At 39.6% G+C, this 24618-nt stretch overlaps 1 protein-coding gene across 2 annotated transcripts in view; it reads left to right on the top strand.

Moving 5' to 3' along the window:
• Window positions 1–5741, top strand: part of LOC126262237 (DDB1- and CUL4-associated factor 1) — a 220578-nt gene extending 214837 nt beyond the window's left edge. For both annotated transcript variants that reach the window (XM_049958721.1, XM_049958712.1), the window contains exons 29-30: window positions 4687–4771; window positions 5032–5741. In XM_049958721.1, the coding sequence (XP_049814678.1) occupies window positions 4687–4771; window positions 5032–5246 (300 nt within the window). In that variant the 3' untranslated portion in view covers window positions 5247–5741. The remainder of the gene's footprint in view (window positions 1–4686; window positions 4772–5031) is intronic.
• Window positions 5742–24618: the final 18877 nt, after the last annotated feature.

Genomic DNA, 24618 nt, shown 5'->3' with positions numbered 1-24618 from the left:
AAAGTCTTATATTTTAATGTTATATTTGGGGCTTTGAAAATTCATCTTCAGTTTGACCAAGAAATGGAAATCATCTTGAATCTTCTTAATAGAAGAATTATCCACCGGCATATTTCACATTTCATTGCACTGATTGCGTAAAAATTGTACCATCCAAAAAATCAAAATTTTAAATTATATAACCATGGATCATCCACCTTTTTTTTTAGTCCAGTAACATTCACCAAGAAAGATAATGCAACAAAGTGTTTGTTGAATGACTTTAAAAATGAGTTGGGTTCAAATTCTCAGTTAGCCACACTGCTTAAGGTGTTCAGTTTTAATAACTCATGTAAAGCACATGACAGGGTGGTACCCATAAAAGACCATCACCATAACATGCCTTCCTCCTATGTCTACTCACCATTTTGTCTCTAACCTCAGGAACATCCCACAACCTTCCTACCCTGTCACACCTCACCCCATTTTTATTTATATAGTAATATCTATCAAGATGGAATATACATAATATTTTGGGGGTTGGATATTCTGAAGAATGGTTGTAGATATAAATTTTTCACCTCTCTCTAATCAACCTTTCTCATTTACTTATATCTAAAAACAAAGATGATGTAACTTACCAAACGAAAGTGTTGGTATGTTGATAGAGACACTAACAAACACAAGCACACACACAAAATTCAAGCTTTCGCAACCCAAGGTTGCTTCATCAGGAAAGAGGGAAGGGGAGGGAAAGACAAAAGGATGTGGGTTTTAAGGGAGAGGGTAAGGAGTCATTCCAATCCTGGGAGCGGAAAGACTTACCTTGGGGGGAAAAAGGACAGGTTTGCGCGCGCGCGCGCGCACACACACACACACACACACACACACACACACACACACACACACACACACACACACAAGCAGACACATGTAAAGGCCAGTTTACTTAGTTATACATTAATCATTCTTACTATTCTTACTATGGAGTGCAGGCTGAACTTATTTTGGCAAATGAAAACTGTGTGCTGTACCAAAACCAAACATACGCTCTGCTGCAAAGTGAAACATTTGTTCTGAAATTACACTTCCCCAGTATGATATTTGTGTTGCTGCTATTACAAACATTCACTTCCTAATGCAGCTTCTGTGTACACCCACTTAAGACATGTAGTTGGCAACAGTCCAGTATGAAGTACAATAACGATCTGTCTGAAGATTTCACGTCCACTTCTTTTTGAAGTGGGTTTGTCGTCATCATCACTCTGTGAACTGTTACAGTTTTATTTACATATGGCTTGTTTGTGTTCTAAGTAAAACAGGATAAACTTCTTTCATTGTGCCACTTGCAGTATTTAATATGTGCAAAATCTGTTTGTAAATCCTGCCGGCAGCCTTCAGTTTTCTTCATACTTAGAGGGTTTGGAGCTCCGTGTCTGGACATCAGTTTTTCTAAAGCAGTATGATGCAATTCTCAAAAATAAAAACTTTGCAAAATCATCATTTAAAAGATTGGGTTTTCTAGCACCATTAACTACAAAACATTTCCGAGCCTATTAACATAGTCTTTGGTAGACAAATGCATAATTTTTAAAAGTCTTTTGAGGAAATAGGTTTTGTAATTGTGATGTTTCTTCGTTCGAATATCACTAATAGTAACTTCTTTTCATTTATTAATGAATAAAAATGCTAATTAAGAATTAACAAATATCATATTTTGTTAATAATTATAGAACTGGAGGGGGGGGGGGAAGAAGAAGAAGAAGAAGAAGAAGAAATTACTGCTAACAAGAATTGAACTAGCAACTTCTCAATTGCGAATCTTTAATGCTTCACACAGCTATTGGTGACTGTGACTATATATTGTACCTAACAGTACTCGGAAATCTTGTAATATTTGAAGGTGGCTTTTTTAAATTTGTTAATTTTTTACTAATTAATTAATTATGTTGTACTGCTTTAGGAAACTGAAGTCCAGGTGCTGACCTCCAAATGCCATTAGCAGAAAGAAAATCGAAGCGGGCAGAACAGTCTGTTAAGATCCTTTGTTAGATCCACATTTTAGTATTGACAGGGTGGAGTAAATTGTTTTGCAGTCTACTGAATTCTTAGCGACAGTCATGTTGAGCATTAAATGCGATTGTAGCATGTTATTTAATGAATTTTTATTCCATTTGTTGCGAGTTGTCACGGCTGATGGTGGTGGTGAGCAAACACTTCTACACAAGCAAGCGAGAGATGTGCACTAAGAACGTGCTTGGGTGTACTGACACTGTAGCTCAGAACCGGCAACAACGCAATCCCCAAACTGCCAATATTCGTGGGTTGGACTTTAGTCCTTATTATGACAATAAGATTGAGATGACTACAGTTGCTTCCACAGTGCTTTTATTTTACCTGATCCTAATTACCATCTTTTGGATGATTATTAGTAGTTAAGAGTACAGCAGAGTCCGGCTAATCCGAACCCCGGTAATCTGAATGTTCAGTTAATCCGAACATGAAAAATGTTAATCTAATATGGAAAACTGCTGTACATACACACTATTTTAATTTACACAGTACAGTAAATGTGTATTAGAAAAATTGGCAAGAAAACGTTAGGTTTAAACAATGCATAACAATGAAAGAAAACTGTCAAACTTACTAAAATACAGCAGACATTTTATCCCTACTTATCAGATGACAAAAACTCATTGTTTTTTGGTGTAATGAAGACAGTCTGTTATATGCCACATAGTTGTGCCATCGTCTCATAAACATAAAATCAGCAGGTGTAGCAGTGGGCTGTTGCTCCAAATAACGTAGCGTGAGGTCAAGGGCTTCTGCTGTGTCACTGTGCGACACAGCTCTCTTTTGTCACTTTCAGGCTCATTGTCACTTCTGTCACAGCAGTCCACTTCTGCTTGGTCTTGAGTCACAGCAGCAACTAAATCAGTGTCAGTAAGGTTCTCCACACATGCCCCATCCGCTGCCATCCACTCATCTACGTCTCCTTCACTAGCTTCTTCACATCCAGGGATTGTCTGTATGATTTGTAGTAGATTTTCCTCGTCATTTTCGACGTATGTTGTCCTGAAATTCAAGAGATGTCCACAGTTTTCTCAAGAGAATTTTCTGAAATATTCTGCCATAAGTAACATCCTTCACATTGGTCTTTTTTGTTTTGTCCACTAAAGGAATGCTATCATCTTGGATCATCGTTCTTAAAAATTGTTTTCTGTAAATCAGTTTTAATGTTTGCAGTACGCCCTGGTCCATCGGCTTTAGAAGCGGTGTAACATTCAGCAGCAAAAACTTCACCACAATTTCTCCATCGCATAATTCCTCAGTGCTAGGGTGAGATGGCGCATTATCAATTAAAAGGATTGCACAGGGAGACAAATGAGTCTCCTTAGAAAACCATATAACAGAGGGAACAAACTGGCTGTGAAACCATTCTTTGAACAGCTTACCATCCATCCATGTTTTTTCTGGTTGTAATAATATATGGGCAGGGACTTCATGTTGCAGTTTTTAAAAGCTCTGGGCCTAGCAGATTTGCCAGTCAGCATTAAAGGCAGTTGTGATTACCAGGAGCGTTGCTGCACGCTAATAAAGTCACACAATCTTTGCACATTTTAAAACCAGGAGCATTGCCTTCTGCTTTTGATGCCAGGCTTTTTGTTGGCAGTGTCCTAAAATTAAGGCCTGCCTCATCAGCGTTATAAATTTGTTGGGGAGAATACTTTCCCTCTCTTACCATTTTTTCAAACTCACCCAAGTATCCCTTCACTGCATCACGGTCAGAAGAAAGCTTCTCTCCAGTAATTGTTAGCTGACAGATTCCATTACATTTTTTGAATCTGTCCAACCAACCTGTACTCACACTGAAAGGCTCATCACCATTCATTAACTTATTCAGGTAAAAGCCTTTTCCTGAACCAGTGCTCCACTCAAAGGAGTTCCCCTTTCTCTTTCATGCGTAAACCAAAGGAAAAGAACTTCATCCACTTTATCGTACTGGGACTGTTTCAAAGTCTACTGAATTTCGAGTGTTTTTCCTGAAGACGTTGCACAGGACTGTTCGAGCTTCATTCGGTTCTTTTTCCAATCACAAATGGTTGCTTTACCAACACCCTGTTCTGTTGCCAGTTTAGATACATTTTCACAATTGCCTATCCGCCTCAAAGCATTCAGTTTTTCTTTGAGAGTTAACGTTGTATGTTTCCGTTTACTCATGACGAAAATACGTACACCACTACACCTGAACGAATACAATACAACTGTTGTGCGTGCCAGTAATCAGTAACTAACATAACCAAGCACTTTGCGAGCCAACTGGCAGTGCACTGACATCAAACACTGCAAATGTGTCAACAATGCACAACAACAAGGGCAGGGAGTGAAAGTGAGTCATCGTTCCCACATTTGTTCCCATTTGTTACCATGGTGTACCTACTTATCTGCTTGGTATACTTCATTCTAGAAACTCGTCACCATAATTCTGGCTAATCCGAAAAAATTGGTAATCTGAGTGAAGTCCGGTCCCAATTAGTTCAGATTAACAGGACTCTACTATATATTTAATTTTATTTTTGTGTAATTAAGTGTTTAAGTAGACTGTCATTAAAGTACTTAATTTAATTTTATCTCTTGCTGCTAAAGTATTTTAATAATTACAGTACACGTAGTTCTAATGCTGTGAGTATCCTCATTCTATTACAGGAGGAAGAAGAGGAGGAAGATGAGTTAGATGGCAGTGACGATGGCTCGGCATCACAGTCAGGTTCTGATGATGAGCAGCAGGATGGTAAGACTGTACACTTTTCCTCTTATTAGTAAAACAGTTCTGTTGAATATTGCAGAAACAGTGTGTTAATCATGTGAGCTAAGTACTGGCGAGTTACAACATTATGAGTTAAACAGTTCATTAAACTGTGTACATTTGAAATCTCCCTAACTGAAACTTTTCCTGTATACCTATGTAGAATTCATTTACAGATAAACAGTACTCCATGCTCTCCATACTGCAATCCAATTCATTTAAATGTTTTGTTCTCTTTGTTTAAGGAAATGGAGGTGCAGCAGGAGGTGGTGGGGGCAATGGAGGGGGTGGTGGTGGCGCAGCACCAGCAGGAGGGGCAGGTGAGAACAATGGAAATGATGGTGACAACGGAAATGAGAACAATGCTGAGGGTGGAGCAAGTGATTCAGATGATGAACTAATCCTCACACTTTCAGATAGTCCAGATACTGATGACCTTGACGAAATATGGTTCCCGTGATGATTGTGTATAAAAATACTTATTTTTTAGTGAAATGAAATTTCAATGCAATTTCTGAATAAAGTGCCCTAAACGATCGTGGATTGAATATGACAAGTGAAGACTGGTTGGAATGACTTTTTGTAACACATTGTGTTGTGAAATGCAGTGATACAGCAAAAAGTTGTCTGTGGATTACTTTAGAAATTATGTTGGACAGGTCTGGGATATGAGAGTATTCAAGACGTATTAAATGTTACTGACATGTAAAAATTGAGATTTTTGTGACCATTAAGGTCTTATTTTAGACATTGCCAGTACAGCTAGAACCATAAAACCAGAACTGTACATAAGACAATGATCATGTTCCTGTATTTAGGAATGTTGTACTGAATCTACAATGTAAAAATGTGGCATGCTATATCATGCCTTCAGGTGTGAAATGATGCCATTTGTGTTTGATTGTAATGCCCATTTGTAATACATTTTATTTCAAATATTATATTTATGTTTTTCGTACAATTTGGTCATTTTTAAACATAAAGGCAATTAATGCTGGAGACTTTTAATCACCTTTCCTCTTGTCTGATGTAAAGGTGTGCCTTAATTTGTTACTGCCAACAGTGATACCTGTAAAAATGAAAATAGTTGTGAAACAAAGAAATTCCTTTGTTAAGTTCAATAATGATTTCCTGGAAGGGCTTTTACATTTATTAAATTTTATTATTGGGTCTTACCATCTACTCCTCTATGTTGAGTGGAAAGTCAAACAAATATTTTTTTATTTATTATATGAAATATTACAGCATAATACCAAAAATTAGCATTAAATATTGTAGGTGGCAGTAGGCTGAAGATTTAAAAATGTTGCCACTGTACGAATATAGCTGCTCCAATTGAGACATATGCCGACCAAGAACAGCATTCTGTAATTTGGCTTTGAACTATGAAGATCTGAAAACTGTTAGAATCCTTGAAAAAAATGACAATTCAATATCGTGGCTGACTTTTGTTGTGCCGTTAAGAGAACAACTGGAGCAGGAAGTCAGCGTAAATGCTTGTCATCCAGGTCACGTGCATTGTGATACAACTTCAGTGAGCATTGCAGTAACTGAATCCATAGGAGCACTTGTATTCATCCAATGCAATTTCAGAAATACAAGAATTAAAATACTAGTTATTGATCAACACATCAAAGCCTGGGCATGTGAATTATTATCTCTGACAAACAATTATGAAATGGTCTTAATAAAGTTTGATCCTTCATCAGAGAAGAGGAAGCTTTATTGATTTGATACATTGTGAGCTGCTTAAAGGTATTCCCTAAAAAGAAAGAATGATTACCGTATTTACTCGAATATAAGCCGCACTCGAATCTAAGCCGCACCTGAAAAATGAGACTCGAAATCAAGGAAAAAAAATTTCCCGAATCTAAGCCGCACCTGAAATTTGAGACTCGAAATTCAAGGGGAGAGAAGAGGTTTAGGGCGCACCTCCAAATCGAAACAAAGTTGGTCCATTGTAATGTGAGACACACTTTAGTTCGAATGAATGACGATACAGCTACAGTAGTTTGGTTCGAGTCGTAAGCTTAGCAGTTAAGCTTTACCAGGTAGCCATTGCTATGCGTCAGGCGCTCTGTCCATATTTATACGGGTACTCTTCCTTTTTCACGTGCTTCGTTTGGTTTGAATCTATTGCTTATTTTGCTTCGATCTGATAAGTGCCGTTTTCTTTGTTATAGGTGTTTACGTCACTCTAAGCTGAAAATACATTACTGTACTGTGTCATGCATTATTTGTCGCATTCTGATAGTGCGTGTTTACGGACTGTCGCCGCTCACGGCATGGCTTGCTTTTGTGCGCGCTACTGCTGCTAACAATAAAAAAAAAAAAAGAGAGAGAGAGAGAGAGAGAGAGAGGAATCGTCTCATTAGCGAAACAATGGCAAGAGACTGCTATTTGTTGTTACTTACACTGCTGTTTCTTTGATAATGATCAACAAGAACCAAATAATAGACTGCGTATGATAGGACATGTTCTGAACGAAAGTTTAGCGAAAATTTTTCTCCGTTTGAAAATCTTTGCGGCTGCTTCTTTAGTACATCAAATTCTGCACAGAAATTAGAGTCATCTTAGATTTGAAAATCTAGTCATTTGCCGTGCTTCATTTCTGACTGTATCACTTAATACGAATATAAACATGACACGATACATATATTCTTCCGAGTTTGCTGTTGTCTCACTCTAGTTTCGTAGTTTATTAGGCAGGCAAGATTTAAATGAGATAGCAGCAAACACAAAAGAAAACATGGCAAAATGTTTATATTCGTATTATTCTTATGGTGAAGAGAATACTGCATGTGATTCACAATTCATAAAAGTTCCTATTAGCAACCATCTCTTCTCAAAGATAGGAAAAATTTCAGAACGCAGAGTTGGCCATATTGACAAACATCCCAAACAGTCTTGCCAGTTGGATTTTCGTAGTACATTGAAATTCTGGTACATTCGAAGATGAACAATACGGAGTTTGTATTTACTTCGTTGGATAATATATGAAAATGCAGTGGTCGAAAGTCGGGGCGGAGAAAAGAAGCTAGTCTTCCACCTTTTTTAAAAAAAAAAAAAATTATTTACTGACGCAGAGGTTTTGGCGCAAGTATTTATCTTTGTGCCTACAAACCATGCCTGTGTAGCGCTACATATATTCGACAGCAGAAGTTCGTTGTGGCGGCACCTACCAACATTTTTCAGAACTCCCGCTTGCTTTGCACTCGATTCTAAGCCGCAGGCGGTTTTTTGGATTACAAAAACCGGAAAAAAGTGTGGCTTAGATTCGAGTAAATACGGTAAGAAATAATAATAGCCACTTAAATTTGAATTCTCTGGAAATTTGTTTATTTGTTGACTCAAGACAGCTGTGCATAATTCATAATATATTATTGTATATCTGTTTTAAGTCAATTGGGGCAAAATAATACTTTCGAACTTAATTTCGTCCACAGTACAGATACTGCCTAAGGAACAGTATGCCTCATATGTAATGCCACAAAAAAATTCAGTACATGCATGAAATAGATTAGGGTAAAGTGTATAACTGACAAGTTTCTAGAGCTGTAATCAGTATGTTATTTGATGTGTTTGTATCCATTTTTGAAAGAGTCGTTGCATAAAAATTATTAGAGTATTTGTTTATTTACATTTTGTGTACTACTTGGGACCACTGTAATCAATTTTATGAAGAGGGCTGTTAAGTATCCTTTTGACATAATACTACTTCAGTCTCCTGGATGTCAAATTCCTTTCTTCGTCTGTAATCATCATTTCAATTATCTGTTTGCAGTCTGCTGTTATTTGAAAGCTTTTTGATATTGTGTTTTGTTTTTTAAACTTACTATTGTTATTTTGTAATTCCCTCATGTTTTTATCAATTTCCTTAATTCATCTAGAGTCAGTATTACTGTTCTAGAATTTCTGTCGTATTTCCATGAAGATGATGTTTTCTGGTTTCTTGATCATACATCCAGAGAAAGTGCTCCTTCCTGGTGGTGCTCATTGTTTCTGGTTGGTCCCAGTCAAAGGCCTGGTTTGGGTGCAGCTCTCCACACTAGTTGAGCCTGTACAAGCCTGTTTATCTCTGAATAACTATTGCAACCTACATCCATTTGAACTTGATTACTGTATTCATCACTGGGCCTGTCTGTACAGTTTTTACCCTCCCCCAATACTTCCTCTAATTGCAGATTGACAATTTCGTGATGAGTCAGAATGTGCCTTGCCAGCCAATCCCTTCTTTTAATCAAGAAGTGCTATAGATATCTTTTCTCCCTAGTTCAATTCAGTACCACATTTTCAGTTACACAATCTATCAATCTAATCTGCAGCATTCTCCTACAGTTCCCCCACATTTCAAAAGCTACTATTCTTCTCTTGTTTGAAGTACTTATCCACATTTCACTTTCATACGAGGCTGCACTCCAGACAAATAGATGTTAACAAAATCATTTATTTCAGTAATGCTTTCTTGCTATAGCCAGACTGCATTTTATGTCCTTTCTGCTTCGGTCTTTAACTTTATTTTGCTGCACAAATGGTAAGACTAACCTACTACTTTTTGTGTTTCATCCCCTAATCTAATTCCCTCAGCATTGCCTGATTTAATTTGACTTCAGTATATGCTCAAAAGACACCTATTAATGGACATTAATATGGGGTGTGACTACCCTTCGCCTTTATGATGGCCCGAACTCTAATAAGTGCACTTTTAATGAGGTGCCTAAATATCTGTGGAGAAATGGCAGTCTGTTCTTTGTCAAGAGCTGAAATCAGAGAAGGTTGTGACGGAGGACTCTGGGGTCTGTAGTGATGTCAGTTTTCTAACGCATCCCAACGATGTTCCATTGGGTTCAGGTCGGGGCTTTGGGCAGGCCTATCCATTCCAAAATGCTATTGTTCACTAATCATTGCCTCCCAGATTGTGCTTTATGGCAGGGTGCCTTTTCATGCTGGTACAATCGTTTTCTCCAGACTGTTCCTCTGTTGTATGCAGTACACATTGCTGTAAAATGTGTTAATATCCTCCTACATTTAGTATTTCCGGAAGTGCAAGAAGGCAAGCAGACCCAAACCATGATAACCGTTCCCATACCTTAATAACGCCTCCTCTGCACTTCACTGTTTCCAAAAGCCAGTGCATCTACACAGTGGTGATTGCTTGTGCCAGCATCTGCATCTGTCAGTGCAGTTGTAAAGCTGGTGGTATTACGGAGCCTATAGGTGCCCCCCAGAACATGAGGAATGCTATGGTTATGTACATCGTAGAGTTACCATACCACAACATGTAAACTCCAGTAGACAGCCCAGCACCGCCACTACCACTGCCACAGATGTTCCTGTGAAATTTCTTCTAGCAAATCAAATAACTGGGAAACATTGCCCATAAAGGAAGACAGTTCGTATACTGTCAGACCATGTAAACTTCATTCTAAACTATGGTTCTAATGATTTGGCTTTGGAGACATTGGAATATGAAGTGTGCATGGGGCAGCCATATAGCCCCCTGACAGAGCCTCCAACACTTGCAAGATCCCCACTCCAGTGGAGAAACAAGGTGAAAGAAAATCACTGAAAAGTGGCTCCCATACTACAGTGGAACATAGAATAGGTCAGGACGCATGTGGAGGAACAAACTCCTAACACAGAAACATTCCCTGTGTTAGTGCTTACAAGAAACACATTTTAAACCCACTGACACCCCTGTGCTGTGAGACTGTACCCGCCACCACAAGGGTGACCTGACTGGGGAAATGGCCAAGGGAGAGGCAGCTGTGTTTTTCACGCACTACTCCTCTGCTGTCCCTGGTTACTGACTTGCATTGAAGTTCATGTGGGTCAGAGGATCACTATATGCCCTTGGTATTTATCACCACAGGAAGCGAGAGATTCCGAGGCTCTCACAGATCTTATAGACCATCTCTACCAACCATTTCTCCTATTTGAAGTTTTGAGTGCTCATAACATATTATGAGACTCACACTGTACTTTTCCCAGGATCAAGTTTTAGAGAGTGTCATGATGTCTCAGAAGCTGTGCATGCTCAACACAGAAAGTCTGACCTGTTTAAACACTGCTACAGCAGAGTGAAATGGTGCTGTTCACCCAGTTGGCTGTGTTTGAACACCGACACAATGGGTGGATCACATCACATGTAGGGTCTCCAAGCTGCCACCCTATCCATTCTGAAATCGTCAGATCATATTAGAAGGCAGCCTTTATCGTGGTGGAATGATGCATGCAGCTCAGCAATTCAGGGCAAGCATACTGCTCTGTGACATTATTAAGTTCTACCCAGCAATAGAAAACCTCACAGCCTTTCAAGAAGTGAGAGACAAAACTCGACACATAATCAAGGAAAGTAAGAAAAGATCATGGCATGCATTCCTGGACTCTATCAATCGTTCCATGTGTTCTTTGTAAGTGTGGGAAGCCACCAGAAATATTTGTGGTAAATGCGGTCCTTACCGATAGCAGCAGTGCTGAAACATTGGTCTATGAGGGCTATACAGAAAGTAGGGAACGTATCTGTCTGACACCGCTAGGCACGCACCGATCGCATATATTTTGGTATGTGCTAGCTCGGCAGCTCAGTCGGCATCCATCTGTGACAGCAGGAACGTCTCTGCGTGTCTGGTTTTTTCGATATTCGAATTTGAAATGTGCGCTGCAATCGAAAATCCCGCCAGTTGTGAGGTGCGGTCTGTGACACAGTTTTTGTTGGTAAAAAACCTAAAACCTATAGGAATTTATTGTTAACTGTACGAAGTGTATGGAAACAACGTAATGAGTGAATGTTCCTCTGGAAATGGTGCATTCGGTTTAAAAATGGCCGAACCAACATTCATGATGAAGAGAAGAGTGGATGCCCGAGCATTGTGACTGATGATCTTGTCGCTAAAGTTGATGAAATAATTCGTGAAAACCATCACTTCACAATAACAGAGCTTTCGCTTTCTTTTCCACAAGTTTCACGGACTTTGTTGTTTGAAATTGTCACTCAAAAGCTAGGCTACCACAAATTTTGTGCACGATAGGTCCCCAAAATGCTTACAGAGCACCGTAAAGAACAGTGAATGGGGGCAACGTTGACATTTCTGGAGGCCTACCACAAACATGGTGATTCATTACCGGATCGAATCGTAACCGGTGATGAGACTTGGTGAAACATGTCAATTGCGAGACAAAATTACAGTCCATGGAGTGGGCGCACACAAGGTCCCGCCAACAACCAAGAAATTGTTTGCAAACCTTGTCAGCAAGGAAGTTGATGGTGACAGTGTTTTGGGATAGGCATGGTGTGCTTCTTATTGATTTTCTCGAACGTGGAGCAACCATAAATTCTGCCTTGTACTGTCAAACTTTGCACAGCCTTAGAAAAGCAGTTCAAAACAAAAGCCAAGGAAAGCTGACATTCAAAATGTGTTTGCACAACAATGCCTGACCTCACACAGCAAACCGCATTAAAGAACTCCTTAATTCATTCAAATGGGAAATTTTCCTTCATCCACCCTACAGCCCCGATCTTGCACCAAGCGACTTCAGCTTGTTTCCCAAGATGAACAACTGGCTGGCAACGCAGTGCTTTGATGGCAATGTGGAACTCCAGGCAGGTGTGAATCACTAGCTGAAGTCTCAGGCGGCAGAATTTTACGACGAAGGTCTTTCGAAGCTTGCCCACCGCTATTTTTTTTTTCTTTTCTCCCCCTCCCCCCCCAAAAAAAGGTTCCCTACTTTCTGAATAGCCCTCGTATCTAAACAATATCTAGAGACATTGCCCAGACAGTGGCAGAGCATTTTGTGATGACTACTGCTACTGTCAGCCAGGGTTCAGTGTCCTGCTATTATTGTTTGACCATTGAGAGGGCCAAGTTGAACTTGGCATCCAACAATTCTGAGTCACACAACTGGCCTTTCTCCATGTGAGAGATGGATTTGGGACTGTCTGCAGCTGCTGACACTGCACCCAGATATCACCAAATTTGATATAGTATGCTGCAAGACTTGGAAACAATGTCAAAGGAAATCCTCTTCAAATGTTAATTCCCAATTTCCCCAACTCTTGTTCGTAGGCAATTCTGATAACTCCTCAACCGAGGAGAGGACCAAACATGCCCCAGTAGTTACCAGCTTAATGATAAGCTGTGTAGGAAAAACGTTAGAATGAATGGTCAAAAATCCTCTGGTCTGTGTGTTAGAGACAAGCAAGCAACCTTAGCTGCTATCAAAGTGGATTCACAAGATATTGAGCCACTGTCAGCAGCTATCCAGCAGCCTTTCCTATCTACAGTAACCTCCCCCCCCCCCCCCCCCTTTTTCCCCAGAATGTGAGCAAAAACACATTAATAGGCATACATGATTAAAAATCATAGTCCTCTCCAATCTTCCTAAAAATCTGTCGTAAGTGAAGGAAATTAAAGTTACAATACAATGCTTGACAATAATTTGTGGTAATGAATTTCATCAATTCTTAAAAAATCACAGATGTATAACAGCAAGTAAAAACTTGTCAAAAAATTGACATTGGTATCTGTGTACATGGTAATCGAGCTGTTTTCCGACATGCCATGACTACAAATTATACATTCAAAACACATGTTTTCGAGAGATCATCCTTTGTGCTCACCCAGAAAAAAGCAAAAGTTGATGAACATGTTGAATTAAACCAAAAACATCACTGCAACTAGTTTAACCATAAGCATAAAGGCAGACATGTGATTAATGACATACTTTGTCACCATTGCTGCTATTGTTAAATTCTTTTCTTATGAGCCACATTCCGTATGCTCACCACCATTAAAAATGTTATTTTAGGCTTGATGAGAGAAACAGAGATGTGAAAAAATGAGTTCACGTCCCCAATTGATGTTACTAGCTTATTAGAAGTTAGATCAGTGAGTTACTGCACACTGTGTAAAATGTATATCAGAAAGGAAACTCAGGTGCCATAGTTTTGCTTCATACCCTCTTTCAATGCTGCCAATCTTTACGATCTAGTGTGTGGTGCAAAGTATATACATGATTAAAGGAAAATCTCTAACCTCCGTAACATCCTTGTCAAACGCTACAATATTTCTAGACCACCTTCTCTACCCAGCGGTTCCTACCCCTGTAACCGACTCCGCTGCAAAACCTGCCCCATGCATTCCCCCCCACAACCACTACTCCAGCCCCGCTACTGGTAAAACATACACAATTCAAGGCAGGGCCACATGTGAAACACCACATGTCATTTATCAGCTGGCATGCCTGCACTGCACAGCCTTTTACATCGGTATGACGACAACTAAACTGGCTGAGCGCATGAACGGGCACAGATGAACTGTCCGCCTAGGAGATGTCCCAATACCCAGTAACAGAGAATGCCGTCCAGCATAATTCTAGGGACCTAGGAACCTGCTACAACGTACGTGGCATTTGGCTTCTCCCACCCAACACCAGTCCCTCGGAACTGCGGAGATGGGAACTTGCACTCCAACACATCCTTTCATCCCGCCATCCCCCTGGACTGAACCTACGTTAACCAACCTCACTCTCATTTACTCTTCAGTGTTCTCCTTTTCCCCCCCTCTCCTCTTTAGCCATTCACGCATCTTTTCATCCTACATAGTTGTGTTTATCTTTATACTATATACCTCTTTACTTCTGTATGCATCCTCTTTGGTTTGAAGGTGGAACAGTACTTCACAGTAGAATATTTTTGGCTTCCCTCTGACAATCATGCCTCCATCCTTGCTACCCTCCCTGTTTACCTTTCCCTGTTGCTTCATAACCTGGGTTGTGAGCAACTGAATCCACTTTGCCTTCTTCCCTTTTTTTCCCCTCTCTCCTCCCTGATGAAGGAACAAAGTTCCGAAAGCTAGGAATGTAAATTTTCTGTTCTGTTTTGTGTATCTATATGCTGTACTGAGCTGAGGTAAGTACTGGCCAGCCCCTTTATCTCTCTGAAAGTATATACACGAGTAGTGTATATAGTTGTTGCAACCGTTTCATGTCAGATTTGAACACGAAAGTCTTTAAAATGTGCTATCACAAAATCCTTGTTCTATTCCCATGTGATATCTCTGTGATAGCACATCATCCGCACAAAAAATATATTTTCAGCACTTCACAAAAAGCTTTCATCCCTACTGGCACTTCCGTCACTGAAGGGCGACTCGCACTCTCCACACATCCAGAAGGTGAGCTCATTTTATAGGTATTAGCGGGGCTTGGTGGCTGTGCTGACTATCAGCCAATTATAGAGTTCACTAGCCAGAAATGGGCGACATTTACTCGTTTAAGACTGAGTCTATTCTTGCAGACTATTTGAATTAAAAGGTTGACAGTTGGTATTTTTGCTGATCACAGTACATTGGAAATACATGCAAAAAAATGAGGCTGAATTACAAGTGGCACAAGAAAAGGTGGTGGTTGGGCCTCTTCATCACTTATTGGCTCGGTCTGGAAGACTTCATGTTGACTGTCTTGTTTTCCATTACCACTGTAATCTAGAAGTAATTGTATTATAATTTCACGGTGAAGCTGAATGTTGGAAGTTGTGTTGGCAACACCGATCATGGGTTACGTCAGCATTTTCTCTCACATCTCCCCTCTCCACAACAGCCTAAAATATTCCCTTAATTCTGCCACCACCTATGGTGCAAACCATCTATCTTTTGAGCTACTTATAAGTTTCCAGAATGAAATTTTCACTCTGCAGCAGAGCGTGCGCTGATATGAAACTTCCTGGCAGATTAAAACTGTGTGCCCAACTGAGACTCGAACTCGGGACCTTTGCCTTTCACGGGCAAGTGCTCTACCATCTGAGCTACCGAAGCACGACTCACGCCCAGTCCTCACAGCTTCACTTCTGCCAGTATCTCGTCTCCTACCTTCCAAACTTTACAGAAGCTCTTCTGCGAACCTAGTAGAACTAGCACTCCTGAAAGAAAGGATATTGCGGAGACATGGCTTAGCCACAGCCTGTGGGATGTTTCCAGAATGAGATTTTCACTCTGCAGTGGAGTGTGCGCTGATATGAAACTTCCCGGCAGATTAAAACTGTGTGCCCGACCGAGACTCGGGACCTTTGCCTTTCGCGGGCAAGTGCCCAAACACATCCATATCAGATACAGCTAGGAGAATAATGGAGGTCTTGCAACTTGTCCACAGTCAACAGCTTATCCCTCAAAACTGACGGTATTAAATTCCAAACAAATAAAAATAACCTGCAGGTACTCGAAGTAGAGATTGATGGGCATCCACTGGATGAGAGGTTCCATATGTAAAGTTCTTGGGCATCCAGATGGATTCAGACAACAAGCATGTGGATAAGTTAACAAAAAACTTCCTAAATTCCAACCACCCAGGGCACCCCATTGTGGCCGGTTACTGTGCTCCCACTGAGAAAATCTCTGCCCTCATTGACCAACACCTTCAGCCCATTACCTGGAACCTACACTCCTATATAAAAGATACCAACCACTTCCTCCACCAACTCCACAGTTCCTGTCTCACTACCACCCAGGGCCCTGCTCATCACTATCAATGCCACCTCCCTTTACACTAACATAACTAATTGCCCAAGGCGTTACTGCTGTTGAACATTAGCTTTCCTAATGCCTGACAAATTCCAAACCAACAATATTGCAAAAACATGGACGAGTAGGAGAAACCTTTGCTCAAGATATCGATACCGAAATTATCACTGGAGGATAAAATACGACAAGCAATAATCAGTCTTGAAACCTGGGCTACAATACAGGAAAGGAATTTATGACAGAAAGTTGAAACATACAATGCAATTTTATATAGGACAAAAGCTGTTTCTTAGAACACATCCCAAATCTACAAAAATTGGAAAACTGAACCATAAGTGGCAACTACTGCACACTGGACCATACATAATTATTAAAATCCCCTACCCAGGAGCATACAGATTGGTACACATAAACACAGGTAAAGACAAGGGCATTTACCCACACAAAGACTTGAGAACGTCCATATATTGAAGAAGGGCTGTATACCCTCAAAGTTGTATATATGTATAATAATATTAGACTTAGGATGCTGGAAAGTCACATTCCAGGATATATGTTACTTGATTAGGAAAATTTTTAATTATGTTTCTTTCTTTTATGTCAAATGTGTAGATGATAAGATTGGTTATAACAAAGAAGAATTTTACTTTCATGTGTCTAGAGACGATGATACTCTAAGCAGCACACTTTGCCTTGCACGTAGCCCAGTTGTAAACAAACTTGTGAAACGCACGGTAGCGCACAGTATAATTACAGCTCACCGCGACATAAGTGGTGGTAGAGTGACACAGTGCATGCACATTGGGGAACAAGCTAGTCAACAAACTGCAAGTGCGTGTGCACCAGACAGGCACAGCTGGGAGTGTTGGAGTGCCCAAAATAAACAAACCTGATGAGCTACAGTCCGCAGTAGCATTTGTAAAGCCTTTTGAATAAACAGGGACATAGAAAATTAAGGGAGAGTCTATACTACAACTATGACTATCTACCCAATACACACACAGAAAGATAAGCCAAGGGAGTATATACACGGGAAAGGGACACTAAACTATGAGATATTTACTTAAGCTACATTACTATACACATTATATTCATATATGTACAATATTTACAAATTCAAGTATTGAAAGTGCACGCACTAATTATACTTGTTGGACGAGAAAGGTCTTGCCGCAGGTAAACAAGCGAGTACAGTATAAGTGGCAAACTGTATAACAGGTCGCATCATGCCTCTAATACACTTTATCTTTCAGATTTATAAGTTAAGAAGAGATGCACACTCGACATTAAATAAGTTTTGCTGTAATACAACTGCACCCTGAAGTGAATGAATACATGGTTGAATATATGAAAAAGGTATTAGTAGCCATCGAGCCACTATACACTTGTCTATGAAGATTTAGTTTCAAGTTAGTATTAAGGTTTTTCTTGCAGGGAACAATACATTGACATGTCCTAAAGTGGAGAAAGATAAATGTTTGTAGTGTGTTAGGTACCATATAAACATAAGAAAGGACCACACCACAAGTAAATGTAGTTGTAAGCTTATGATATGCATGAATGTGATAGTGTGAAAATATGTGTAGAAGAATACAGTTGCAGTACGTTACATACCATGATGCTGAACTAAGGTTGAGCACTACCAAGTAATTGAGGGGTTGAAACCAAACTACTGTGAGTGCTGACTACCCATGAAAGTGTCAAACACCTGAATTACATTGAAATTTTTATGCACATTTATTACTTACGTAAACATTGTTTTATGCTCATTATACGTAACATATTGTATTGATGATACAACTCTGTAAACCTCAGCACATGAAATGGTTATCCTTTATTCAATGACCATAACAATTAAATATTGAGCTGCACATTTGAACACTGAATAAGTATCAGATGCGATTGGTATCATCAGATTTGAGTTGTGTTTGTAAACAACAAACTATTTTGTTCTTAGGATCACAGTTAAATATGTTAACAAGACATAACTGGGCACATAAATTCCTTTCCATGGAATTTCCTCAACCCTGTAGAATGTAGATCCTTCCTGGAGAATACTAGAGAGGTGAGGCTATTCATAGTTATTTGAGTGGCACATAGTATCTATTGTAGCGACTATTGTTTACTTCTTAGATTCTTTATGCTCCGACGAGCAGCCATTGTAAATTGAAGTGAAATGTATGTCAATTTATGCTATAAATGAAAACAGAATCTATTATTATATGAATGTTATCTGAAGAATGTATAACCAAACGAGAGTAAAATGTGTACTCATATAATTGGAACCAATAATGTAACAAAAATGAATACTTTATATAAAAGGGGGAGATAATATGTCGCAGACTATAATGTATGTGAACAACAATAATGTCATGTCAGCAAACGAGTAGGATAATTGTAATTTGTATTTTATATATGTACAGTAGGTGGAAAGGAAATCACAGAAACTTCATGTAATGCAACTGTGTGAAAGACACTCAAAAGCAAAGCACAAAAACATACGAAACCTGGATGCAAAGTGTTAAGTGTGAGTGTGATAAACTAAAAATGACAATACTTCATGTAACATGAATTTTCTGTGCTCATCAATGTCATAAAAGCAGCAAGGAACTTGCCTTGTCAACGGATTTCGGATGTGTGGCTGGTCTCCCCACTGAACAAGTGACAGAGACGAGGTGAAATAAATCCCTCAGGCCGCTGATATGGAAACCAGTTGACACTGCATCAAAGGTTTCACAAAGGATCATGCTGCTGAACATGAGCTTCATGAATTTGTGCAGTTGAAAGCTACTGTAAATGCATGATACCAACGATCTGCCCTCATATTGAACATGTGAGCGTGAGCTGGGAAGGTAATGGACGCTGCGCTGCGCACACATGCTTTGAAAGGTGTAGATGCTGATTGACAGCAATGGGACTATGTGGTTACAGCAAGCACTGTGTTAGGAGAGAAAACTTATACATCTATGTGATAAAAAAAGCTGCACGCCCAAATAAATTGATAACCATTGAGGATAATTCTGATAACCAAAAATAAAGACTATGCCCCCATACGACCAGGGAAATAAGCCCAGACACTGTGCTGTTCCATATCATGTCAGTGCACAGGGTGGGCAATGTGTTGAATCATATTATTTTTTCGTTCTTTTCTTTTTATACATGTAAGCTATATGTAAACTGAATGGGATATCCACAGTGCCAAAGGTAAATTAACAAGTTGTTTTGTGACAAGGATACTGTTTTGGTACATCTGCATGAAACAAAAGAAGAAATATGCTCTTCCATTTATTAATTCCTGTATCTTCACAAGTGGTAGCGAGCGGACGTATGCTCGGATCAGTCATACCAGCATTGTTAAAAAGTGTGTATCTCAAAAGTGTTATAAAAAGTTATTAGAAAGGTAAAATTAATTTGCATGTGTGAGATGTGCATCTCTGTCTGTTCATCATTTCACCCGCCACTGAGATCCTGCATCAAGAGGTTCGGAGCAGACAAGAGGAATTTGTGTGAGCAGCAGAGGAGCGAGCCTGCATCGGCATTATTATAATCGAGACTACACAAAATGGGATTAATGTGAAGCATTACCTGTTGCTACTGGAATCAGTTAAAGTTCTCCGAGGATACGTGTACAGATTTATAAATTACCTTCCAATTTCTATCAGATATTTTCCCAATCAATTTTTTCAGATTATTCAAGCAGCAATTATTAATCAATTCCCACCATTATCCCCCCACACATATACATATGCCACTATTCACCAACACGACATTCTTTATTTCAGTGACTGCTTCATATCCAGTGCCATATGGATCCTCCCAGCAATACCAGATTTTCTGAATACATCAATGGATTGCAACGCGAGGATAGCTGAGCTCAGTGGTAAATGACACTGCGCAGCGGTTATGTGTAGCAAGTAGGGCACACCACAATAAGTCTCTTGTTATGGCAATGAGGCCAAATGCTGGGTTTTAGTGAAACAAATGGGTACTGGAAGCATATAAATAAGTCTGGATTTGAAGGCAGGGAAACAGTCTGGCATATTGTAAACAAAGAATGTGAACATAGAGAAAAACCAGGCTGCAGCAACATTGCATTAGAAGAAAATGGAATACTGTTGAATGAACCAAAGTCTGTATGTGAAGCCTTCATTAAACATTTTAGTAAGGCATGCAGAGAAGAAAAAGATGAATCAGCCCTGAAAATAAACACAGTTAAAATGAGTAATTCATTTTTCCTAAGGAGTGTAACAGAGTTTGAGGTCATGAATATAATTTCAAAACTCAAAGTAAAATCATCTAGTGGCTGGGATGACGTATCATCCACACTACTTAAAGAATGCGAAAATGAGTTAATAAAACCAATAACACATCTAATTAACAATCAATTGGCCAGGGGACCTTTCCAGGGCCTTTAAAAATCACTGAGATACAACCAGTGTATAAAAAGGGGTTATCACAGACATAAATAACTACTGGCCAATCTCTTTGACTTCAACACTTGGCAAGCTGCTTCAAAGAATAATTCTAGATCAAATGGAATCCTTCTTCTGTAAATACTAACTATTAAACAAAACAGAACATGGAATTGGAAAGGGCGATCTACAATAACAGCATTAGCAACTTTTTTCCATGAACTACTGAACAGGCTGGATGAAGGAAACAAAGTTATAGGGACTTTCCTAGATCTGTCTAAAGCATTCGATTCTGTGAATCATGCAGCACTGTTATCCAATTTAGAAAATTACAGAATAAGAGGAGTAGCTCTAAAATTACTAAGTTCTTACCTCCATGATAGAAGACAGTGCACAAAACTAAATTATAAGAATTAAAGTAAGATCCAAACAGTAAAGTCAGCATACAGAACTCTCAATTGTGGAGTTCCCCAAGGAAGTATACTTGGACCATTCTTGTTTATAGTATATATTAATGATATAACACAGCAACAAAACTCCAAACTAGTGAACTATGCTGATGATACATCTTTTATTAGCTGGGGCTGTACAGAGCGGGCAGCATTCCAAAGCAACAAAGAGAACTTTGAAATGATCACAGAATATCTAACAGTGAATAAGCTTACACTGAATAAGGACAAGACTGTAGTAATAAAGTTCTTGCTACATTTTAATAATACTCGTACTCAATCACTTTCTACAGTTGAAACACAAGACAAACATAAGTTTTTAGGCATATTGATTGATGAACATCTCACTTGGAAAGAGCATATCAGCTCCACCTGTAAAAAGGTTTCTAGTAATATTTACTTACTAAAAGTCTTGCAAATATAATAGCTCCCCGTGTGCTTAAACAAGTGTATTATGGGTTAATACACTCGCATCTGCAATATGGGATCGAGGTTTGGGGTGGGGCACCCACTGTCTATATGGATCGCATTTTCAGGCTTCAAAAGAGAGTAGTTAGGATAATTGCTAATACAAGCAAACGCCAGTCCTGTAGGGACTATTTAAAAAAATATAAATTACTGACTGTGTACTCATTGTATGTATTTAAGACCATAATGTTTGTAAAAGAGAACAAGGAAAATAGTGTAAAGAACAGTGACACCCATAATTACAATACTCGAGCCAAAAGTGACTATCATAGGATACGGGCTAACAAGAAAGCTACAGACCACAGTCCATATGTAACTGGGAGACAATTCTATAATAAGTTGCCAAAAAATATAAAGCAACTCCAAGGCAACCTTTTCAAGGGCAAGTTGAAAAATGTGTTAATAGAATGATGTTTATACTGATTAAAAGAAATCTGAGCTGCAGTACTGTTAGTTTATTCTTTTACATACTGCAGTATATCAGTGGTGGTATTGCTATAATTGGCTAATTGATATATATAATCATGATATGTATGGAGTGATATATAATGTGTTTATAACATTATTGCATGGAATGATACACAATGTGCTACTTGATGTATATATTCATTCTTGGAATGACATGATATTGATATAATTGTACAAAAAAATGATGATGTCCAAGACTGTAAAGTTAACATGGACAAATAAACATTATTATTATTATTATTATTATTATCATCACTTTTCATCGCCAGAAGGGCGACACCGGATAGCAGGCTACTGGGCTCCACCAGCTGCAGCCATGAGTTCGAGACTGGGCCGAGCCTGCCACCTGCAGTAAGTCCTCCTTAAGACTCGGTGTCACAGCCGTACCGATCTGCCATCTGCACCTGCTGCCTCAATAATGGGTTCCCAGCAGTGCTTGGCACCACAGCACCAGCTAGCTTCTGCCCATGGACAGCAGGTTGCACCTTGTACACAGAGGCTCCACACACGACCACTGCAGTCGTGTGTGGAGACACCATTGCACCCCAACACGACGCACCAATGACGTCAATGACCACGGCCTACAAAGGCTTCAGGTCTCAGCAGCACAAGGCACTGGTTCAGTAGTTCTAGGTGGAAGCAGCTGCCTGTTCATCAGTCCCAGCAATGGTCAGTGAGGAGAGGTGTGCCCATCTCACCATGTATCGAAATCAATAAAAGTTCTTTGTAACTGTTAACAGCATTTGCCCTGGGTCCCATGGCCTGTCACCACTGCTCACTCATCCCGCAGCATGCCCGGCACACTGCGGAATGGTGGTAGGAGAGCCAAAGGCACCACAGTTGACAGCAAAGGGGTTCCATCCCTGCAGTATCTCTGTTAGAATGAGTAAGATTATTTTTGATCTTGTGAGGTGGCAGTCATGGGATTGAAGTTTAGGGGACATTATTATACAAGGGTTACCTTTATGAGACTGATGGAGCCGGTTCACTTATCACAGTTTAAGGGGAACTCTGGAGATGAATGTTTGGTGGCTGTTCACTGTACTCTGTATAATTTACTTGGGCACTCTGCCTCTTAAACTGAATTGGTAGCTGTGAATTGCTTTATTTGTAATAATTTTGGGCAAACAGCTAGACAGTGCTGAGTGTCCACATAGCTCACAATTAGACAGAAGTAGGTTGATAGAGTACTCTCCAACTACCTGTTCTATCGACATTGGTTTTATTATTTCTCTTTGTTTTTCTGAGTTGTGAAAATGAGTAAAGTTGAGATAGTGGCAATGTCAGAGACATGACGTGTTGCGAGTGAGGCGGCTTTACAGTTGTCAGTCAATTAGGTAGCTCATTTGAAGGCAGATACTGTGGTTGCAAAAAAAGCATTAGTGGACAAAGAAATTGAAATAGAATTAATGAAGTCTCAAGCTCTAGAGATGGATTTGACTATTGCTAACCTCATTTCTCCCTTCTCTGGTAAGGCACTGTGGATGTGGTAGCATTTGTAGAAGAGCTCATGACGTCGTTCAACTAAGGCGGTTGGTCGGTTAAACATTTATCACAGATTGCAAGGTTACATTTGATGGGGGAAGTGAAGTTGTTTGCAATGTGCAAAAAAGCATTACACAATGCTGATCAACTGAGACAGGCATTGGAACAACAGCACAGGAAACAGAAGAGTGAGCAGTTGGGTATTGTGTCCAGAAGGCATAAAGAGGCAGTGGAGGATTTCATGGATATGGTTAAGAAATTGAATGTCCACACCTATGAGTTATAGCAGAATGAAGAGGTGAACAAAGTGGTCCTGTAGAAGGCCGAGCAATGGGCATTCAATTTTTTTCTGAGGGTGTGGGGGCATCTAAAAATTTCCATGCAAGAGTTAGGTTAGCACTGGAATATGAGAAAATTGACAGACTGACAGGGGTGAGGGATTTAAGACATGCTTGCGTCAGATGTAAAGTGCTTTAGTTGTGAATGAACAGGACATATGCAGAGGAACTGCTAACAGCAATGAAAGAGTGGAGGTAACAGAGCTGGCCAACAATTTAATGGGAATGGTAGCAGGGAAGTGTAGGTCATCAACAGGCACACAGAGATGGTTTAGAGGCGATCCAGGGGGAAGGAGTGTCCGACAAACTTAGCAATGAAACACAGGGTCACTGACAGGAGTTCTCAGTAAAAATAAATTAAGTAAGAACGAATGCAGATGTTGTACGTGCCATGTGTGTAACAGATGGTAGGAAACATAAAGTTTCGTTGGACACAGGGGTGCATGTGTCAGTGGCCTCAAAAGAGTTAGCAAGTTAAGAGGTGATAAAACCAAACATATTACAGTTTGTGTTGGGTAGGGGATACTGGTACACAGTCATTGTGGTCAATAGTGATGAGTTTTTTGTTCAAGACAACCAAGTTAGGCAATGTGATAAAGTGGTGTCTCATGTAAGCAAGGCCTATAGTTGAATATGGTGGTGAGGAATTATTATTTAAAAGAGAGAGAGAGAGAGAGACTTAGATTGGCGGATAGA

Source organism: Schistocerca nitens, chromosome 1, assembly GCF_023898315.1.
Source record: "Schistocerca nitens isolate TAMUIC-IGC-003100 chromosome 1, iqSchNite1.1, whole genome shotgun sequence".
In the NCBI taxonomy this organism is placed as follows: domain Eukaryota; kingdom Metazoa; phylum Arthropoda; class Insecta; order Orthoptera; family Acrididae; genus Schistocerca; species Schistocerca nitens.
The sequence above is the reverse complement of the archived record's forward strand: the minus strand, read 5'-3'. Positions and strand labels throughout refer to the sequence as shown.